The 7,591-nt window shown below is 49.6% G+C and overlaps 1 protein-coding gene across 5 annotated transcripts in view; it reads left to right on the top strand.

Moving 5' to 3' along the window:
• The first annotated feature begins 386 nt into the window (after positions 1-386).
• The window catches only part of TSC22D2 (TSC22 domain family member 2), a 68,905-nt gene continuing 61,700 nt past the window's right edge, over positions 387-7,591 (top strand). For 4 of the 5 annotated variants that reach the window (XR_008891069.1, XR_008891068.1, XM_056564760.1 and 1 more), the window contains exon 1: positions 387-2,429. Coding sequence is in view for 3 of the 5 variants with exons in the window: in XM_056564760.1 (XP_056420735.1) it covers positions 847-2,429 (1,583 nt within the window). In the remaining 2 variants the exon portion in view is untranslated. The remainder of the gene's footprint in view (positions 2,430-7,591) is intronic. The other variant, XM_056564761.1, reaches the window with a different exon arrangement.

Here is a 7,591-nt window from a genome sequence, read left to right as displayed (position 1 = left end):
GTATGACGCATACTTAAACAGAGGTGACAATTCCCACTTATCAATGGCAGGTTACTAAGGCAACCAGCTACACCTGGCACCTCCATGCCAACCCTCACTACAACATGAGCCGTCAAGGAGTTAAAAGTTAGCTGACAGAAGCCGCACACAGACAAAGCAGCAGAAAGCTGGGCCGTACCACCAGCACCGCCCCCTCCCGAGGGGAATGGTTTCTTCCGCCTCTCAGCCCCCCCACCTCCCGATGACGTAACAGAGGCCCAACCAATGGCACGGATTTATGAATGACTGTGCACAGTGCCCCTGGCGGCCATCTTGTGTACGGTGATGACAGCGGTTTGAATTTGAGTGGTGTGTGAGGCAGCGGTGAGGGGGCGGGGCTTTGGCTGAGGTCAGCTCGAGGAGGGGGCGTGGCCTCCGGAGCCACCGTCACTAACAGACATTTCTCCCTTGTAGTTCGGAGCCTGCTGATCGTTCCTCACTTCCTCTCAGTGATCCGGGGACAGCGCCACCTCTTATTCCGTGACATGTCCGCCGCCCCGGAGTGCAGGTAGGGGCGAGCGGGGGCGCCGCGGCCTGTCCCCCACCCCTTCCTCATAGACAGAAGCCGGTAGATCCGTCTGTGAGGTGAGCGAGCGGCCTGTACATCCCCGGACTGTGGTGACACAGGAGGCCGGGCCTAGCAGGGCCCTCAGCGTTACCGGCCGAGCCGCCGCAGACATGTGTACGCTGCGCTAGACGGTGACACCGGGACTCTTCACCCTCCCCGCCCCCCTGGACTCTAGCGGGCCCGCCGCTTCCTCCCTCCCTGCCTCCCCGGGGGGACGTGTCTCGGCTCTGCCCCTCATCATGTCTAAGATGCCGGCTAAGAAGAAGAGCTGCTTCCAGATCACCAGTGTGACCACGGCGCAGGCGGCCAGCAGCATTACCGAGGACACCGAGAGCCTGGACGACCCCGACGAGTCCCGTACCGAGGACGTCTCCTCCGAGATCTTCGATGTGTCCCGGGCCACGGACTACGGGCCCGAGGATGTGGTGGAGCGGAGCTGGTCCGAAGAGACGCTCAACAACGTGGGGGACCCCGACACCCCGGCCGCAGTGTCCCCTAACGTGCAGCAGGAGGCGCCGCTTATTCCCGGCGGAAGAAACAGCATCGGCCAGAGCGCTGCCCAGAACCCGAGCACCCAGCAGGCAGCTACACCCACCAGCGTGGCCCCGCTCACCACCTCCCCCGCTACCACCAGCACGGCCGCCTGCAGCTCCCGCTTCCGAGTCATCAAACTAGACCACGGCTCCGGAGAGCCTTACCGGCGGGGCCGCTGGACATGCACCGAGTACTATGACCGGGAATCTGACAGCAGCAGCACGGTGATCACCCGGGCCACGGACTCCCTGCGGCACCATGAGCACACGGGGGAGCGGGACAGCGGCCTGGGGGCCACGGTGGGCTCGGTGCACATAGGGCCCGGGCCGGACTCTCTGGCTGACGCCTCCCTGACTGCTGTGTCACCGCTGCCCCCTCAGCACTTTGCCATCGGGCAGCCTGTAGGAGGCGCTACGTCCCAGGGGGCAGCACAGTATCCTGGTGCCCCGCAGATGATGGGCCAGTCCTATATCCATGCACAGAGTGGGCACAATGGCAAAGCCCCCACGAATGTAGCTGCTCCTGCCCAGGCTGGCATGTCTATGAGTCAGCAGCAGACCAATGCCCAGCAGTTCACTTACTCCCAGGCCCACATGCAGTCTGGGCATATAATGGGCACCCAACATGTATCTGGTCTACAATCCCAAGGATCTAGTCAAATAGCAGCGGCTTCCGGAGCACCATCCAGTCTTCCAGGCCAGCATCTGCAAGCCATGGGTCTACAAGCGAAGCCTGGCGACTCTGTGAGTCAAGGATCAGGACTATCTACTCCCCAAAGCCATCCAGTTCATATGCAACAAGCGGGAGGTGTGACGTCTATTGGTGGGGGGCAACCGAAAGCGACTGCAAGTAGTCAGCTCTCAAACATTCCTGGTGGACACCTTGCTATGACCCCCGGGCTGCACAGTGTGCCTACTTCAGGGGTCTCTGGAATAACGAGTAGTGTGCCGAGTGTGTCGGCTGCCCCCCCTGTTACTATGCCAATCGCTCCTTCGACTTTTGTACAGTCTCCATTGAGTAGCCATACGTCTGTCAGTAGGAGTAACAGCTTGATCCCGACAGCCGGGCTTCCTTCTGTGCAAGGTACAGGCGGTGTACATAGTAGTCTGCCGCAGTCCACCATTAGTCAGATTGAGGACCGGAGAAAGTCGGAACCCCTACCTCAGCCGCCAATCCCCTTGATTTCTGAGAAGTCTTTTGTGAAAGTTCCTCTCACGGACTCTCTATCAAACCCTCTTCATTTACCCGTATTTGGTTTACCTATCCCTGTTGATGGTGAGGATGACAGGTATGGAGCATTTCACATTTCTTACTGCTATACTTGCATTTCTTTCCAGGAACTCTCCTGCATTGTCTGGGGCACCTCTGAGTGACGCTGTCAACCAACAGGTTTCTAAAGTGATGAGAAATGGTTTTACCCCTTCAGCTCCAGCGCAGACTTTGTAGTAGGATAAACGACTCTTGTCCATTCTAGCCGATCTGGTTCGTAGAGGGGACGTTCGTCTTGTACATTGTGTTATGTGGATAATCCATGTAATCTTTTCCTAGTACATAGCTCAGGAAGTGTATGACGGCCTGTGGGTGGCACCTGGCGCTGAGCTGTAGACGGTGTACGTAGTGAAGCAGCTACCGTTACAGGTCTCTAACGTGGCTGAGTTATAGTCGCCTATAATACTCAGTCCTTAACCAGATGCTTGAGTGGAATCACCTAAAATTCCTAGGTGATATGGGAACGTAATCCAATGGGGGGGGGGGGACGGGAATTTACTCTGTAGTAGCTGTAAAGTCTGACATCTGGACTCGCTATTGTTTCCAGCAGGCTGTCATCTTCTCTCTGTAGCAGTGGACTGGCTGAGGAGTGTCTGTATGTAGAACGTCTTGTGCATTAAAGTGGTACTGTCATTTATGATCTCTAGATATAGCTGGGACGAAGTGTGTGGCTGCGAGCTTTACTCCCTGGCTCAGTCTGTGTGACAGCACAAGTCTAGGTCCATTGTAAGTCTTAGACGTCCGTGTCCTGTAATCAGATGGACTGATCGACCTGGGAACTGAATCTAGAGCAGTGTATCGCAACCACTGTGCCTCCAGCTGTTGCAAAACTACAACTCCCAACCAAAGTTTGTATTTTTGCAACAGCTGCAGACACTCTGGTTGAGAAACACTGATCTAGAGATTGGTGGGGATCTTAGTACTAACTAGTACCCTACTCGATCTAAACCAGTGTTTCCCAACCAGGGTGCCTCCAGACATTGCAAAACTACAACTAGGCTGTCCGGGCATGCTGGGAGTTGTAGTTTTGCAACGGCTGGAGGCACCCTGGTTTGGAAACACTGGTCTAAACTTTTGACATTTCCGTGTTAGGCTGCATTCACATCTCGTTTTTGCAATACGGTTGCCGTATCCCGTTTGTGTACAAAAAACATATGTCTCCAAACCGGACCGAAACTTATGCAACCGTATATGCCTCCTCACGTTTTTAAACCGTATACGGTTTGAAAATGGATGTCCGTTTGCATACGTTTTCCTTGAAAAAAAACTGATACGGTTTTATGTTTGTCAACATTTTAAATAGTTATTTTTTTTATTGAATTCCCCCCCCCAAAAAAAAAAATGAACAATATTGTGCAAACCGGATGTAACAGTGAGCACATACGGTTCAATACGGTTACCATAGAACTCTATTTTAAAATAACCGTATACAGGTTGGATACGGTTTTTGACCGGGACGCACAACCGTAGTAGACTACGGTTTGGTGTACCGTTAAAAACCGTATAAACCCGTAAATGATGCAAAACGTACACAACCTGATGCTACGGTTGGCATACGGTTTACAATGAAATGTCTATATATATATATATATATGGTTCGATACGGTTTTTTTCAATGAAATCGGATACGGCAACCGTATTGCAAAAACGAGATGTGAATACAGCCTTACATATATTTTTAAATGACACTCTAAGGCTTGGTTCACACTACCACTATGCTCTGTCCCGTTAGGCTCTTTTTAAAATGTATTTATTGTGCTTAAAGGGGTACTCCGCCCCTAGACATCTTATCCCCTATCCAAAGGATAGGGGATAAGATGTCAGATCGCCGGGGTCCCGCTGCTGCGGCACCCCGCTATCATTACTGCGCAGAGAGAGATCGCTCTGCACGTAATGACGGGCAATACAGGGGCCGGAGCATCGTTACGTCACGGCTCCACTCCTCCTGACGTCACGGCCCGTCAATACAAGTCTATGGGAGGGGGTGTGGCGGTCGTCACGCCTACTGCCATAGACTTGCATTAAGGGGACGGGCCGTGATGTCATGAGGGGCGGAGCCATGACGTCACGCTGCTCTGGCCACTGTATCGCCCGTCATTACGCACAGAGCGAACTCGCTCTGTGCAGTAATGATGGCGGGGTGCCGCAGCGGCGATCCCCGGGGTCCCCAGCAGCGGGACCGTGGCGATCTAACATCTTATCCCCTATCCTTTGGATAGGGGATAAGATGCCAGGGGCGGAGTACCCCTTTAATGGACCCTGAACACATCGGATCCCGATGGCTCCCATTGACTTTGTGTGGGGTCCGTCGGGTGTCCCGATATTTTGGAGGTAGCAGGAGAATAATACCGGACATGCAGTAATTTTTCTCCTGCTACACTCCTGTCATTTTATAATGTAAATTCCGCTAGCGGTGATCAGCGGTAATGTGGAAGAGCACTTACTTTTCATGAAGTGTATATTTAGTGTCAGAAATGAGGGTCAGTTTCATCATTGGCTCTAAATATATGGCCATGTGCATGAGCCCTAAAGGTGTTCTGTCACATTACACATAGTCTCATCCGTCACCACCACATTATAAAGCTGGTGGAGCGGAGCAGATTGACTTATAGATTTGTGGGAAACATTCACTTGTCTGAGGACAGCCCATTGGACTACTAAGCGCAGAATGAGAAGATATCAAAATAAGCAGTTATACTGATGGTTTTACCATAGCTTCACATGAATCTGCCTTGCTCCTGTATAAAAGATGCTGGAAGATCAGACTGGTTACCTATAGAGATCACTATACAGTGCTCCCTCGAGTTACAATATAAATTGGTTCCAGGATGACCATTGTATGTTGAAACCATCGTATCATGAGACCATAACTCTACGGAAACCGGAAAAAGTAAGTAAAGAAAAATAAGTAGATAATTAATAAAGAGAAAACAAGTTCTTTAATGTAAAAGTAATAAAGATCTGCTGGAAGCTGTAGATCACTGTCTGTGTAGAGACAGGAGCTTCTTCAGGGTCCTGTACAGTACACACAATGGGGGAGATTTATCAAAACCCGTCCAGAGGAAAAGTTGCTGAGTTGCCCGTAGCAACCAATCAGATCGCTTCTTTCAATTTTAGAGACCTGTGAAAAATGAAAGAAGCAATCTGATTGGTTGCTATGGGCAACTCATCAACTTTTCCTCTGGACAGGTTTTGATAAATCTCCCCCAATGTCCCAAAAAAGTAAAATGGAGCCAACCTTATCTGGTGTGCAAAGGAGCAGCTAACCGTGGCACAGGTAAAGAGTACAGAACATGTAATACCGCCCTGTACTGTTGGAGGCGCTAACAGACAGCCAGTCATTGCATGTGCTTCAGTAATAATACAGGTGTTTTACCAGTGAAATGTCCATTCTGATTGGTCCGTTCTTCCAACCATTGACACATTTCACAGGTTGGGACTGTCCGTAACATTGTATATTCAGGAAGCTGTCAAGTTGCAATGGTCCAGAAAAGACCATTGTATGGTGAAAATATTGTAACCTGAGGCCATGGTAATTCGAGGGACCACTGTAGCTGATGTAAAGAAAAGGTTGGAGTCCACTTTTAGATTAGAGTGGTGCCCGATGAGGAGTCTAATGCCCTGAACTAGAAGCAGAATAGATCTCGTACTTGTTCTTTAAAGGGGTACTCCACTGGCTAGTGTTTGGAAGTAAATGTTCCGAATGCTGTTTTCGTGCTGCGGGGGTTGGCCATGCCCCTCGTGACATCATGGCCACATCCCCCCCCCAGTGCAAGTCTATGGGAGGGGGCGTGATGGCCTTGATGTCACGAGGGGCGTGGTGGACCCCTGTAATGTGAAAAAAGCATTCGGAACATTTACTTTCCAAACACTGGCCAGTGCCCTTTAAATCATTAGAACAACAGTTCGGCAGGACTTGCTTTGCTGCATTAGCATTATACTTGACTGAAGCTTGCCTTAGTGTTGGTGAGGTCTTGAGCCCTTCAGTAATGGCGGTTCTGTCGGTGTTAGTTTAGCCTGACTGCCCCTCCTTAGGGGGTTCTAGGGGTAACTAGGAAGCTGTCAGTCTGGTAAGTGTGGCGGTGGATGCCACTGTTGGAATAAAATGGCGCATATGGTCGGACACCAGCTTTATTGTCTGGCATAAATCTGTGTTGGGTTCAATGGAATTGAAGCGGCTTCTGAAGCTTTTGTGACTTGGACATTTGTAGTGGTTATATATATCATTTTTTTTTTTTTGTAGTACTCCCCAACAGTGAATTTGTCGTGCATATAAACTCGTCCCTCCCTGTTCAGGCAGATAATTCTCCTTCCAATGTGCTTGACATATGATGGACTAAAATCTGACGTGACCAGTACAGTCCAGTCAGGTCACCTTAGTCCCTGTCTATTCCTTATTCACCATGGCAGCAGAATGATAGTAGATAATATACTGCCAGAGTGCTTCATAAATATAAACTGCTTTGTTTGAATTTGCTTATTAAAATGTCCCCAATAGGACTTTAGCGATGTGGTTTAAGGCTCTATAAGCATCTGACCATAGATGACTCTTGACTAGTGATTGGTGTCCAGTCTTAGTGTCGGTGACAGACCCAGAGCTATCAAACTTTAGTATTCTGTGCGGAATTGTAAAAGTCTTATTGAGGACAATCTAAGAGTGAGACTTTATGTGGGACCCAGATGTAAGTTTTCTTCCCCTATATGGAAGGTGCTTGTAAGTACCAAAGTTATTGCAGTCTTATTGTGGGTAAAGCATCATTTTGTGGCTTTTGATCTGTGGTTTTAGTTTTGCTCTTTACCCTGCCATGTTCTGCAGTAAGGAAACACTGTTCACATGCAGCATAACTGTGTTTTATGACACCTATAGTGCAGCAGAAGAGAAACTAGCAGAAAAGAACTGGACAGCCCAGCATTGTTTTCCATAGAAATGTTCCTAGAAACTCTTTAATAACTACGTCATGTGATCGTTGCAAAGCAGCATATACCATGTCTATTTCATACAGTAGGTGTGTGTCTGTACATGATCCTTTATGGTCTCTTTTATATCAGCATTAGGTGCTCTGGATCATACCTTGCTGAGACATAAGCCAATGTGTGAGGACAATGAATATCTAAGTGGGTGCTTCCATGATATTTGGTAGCTAGACTGTAAGCTCCTCTGGAGCAGGGAATGATGTAGAT

This window comes from Hyla sarda, chromosome 3 (genome assembly GCF_029499605.1).
Source record: "Hyla sarda isolate aHylSar1 chromosome 3, aHylSar1.hap1, whole genome shotgun sequence".
Taxonomy (NCBI): Eukaryota; Metazoa; Chordata; class Amphibia; order Anura; family Hylidae; genus Hyla; species Hyla sarda.
This window is presented reverse-complemented; position numbering and strand designations above follow the sequence as displayed.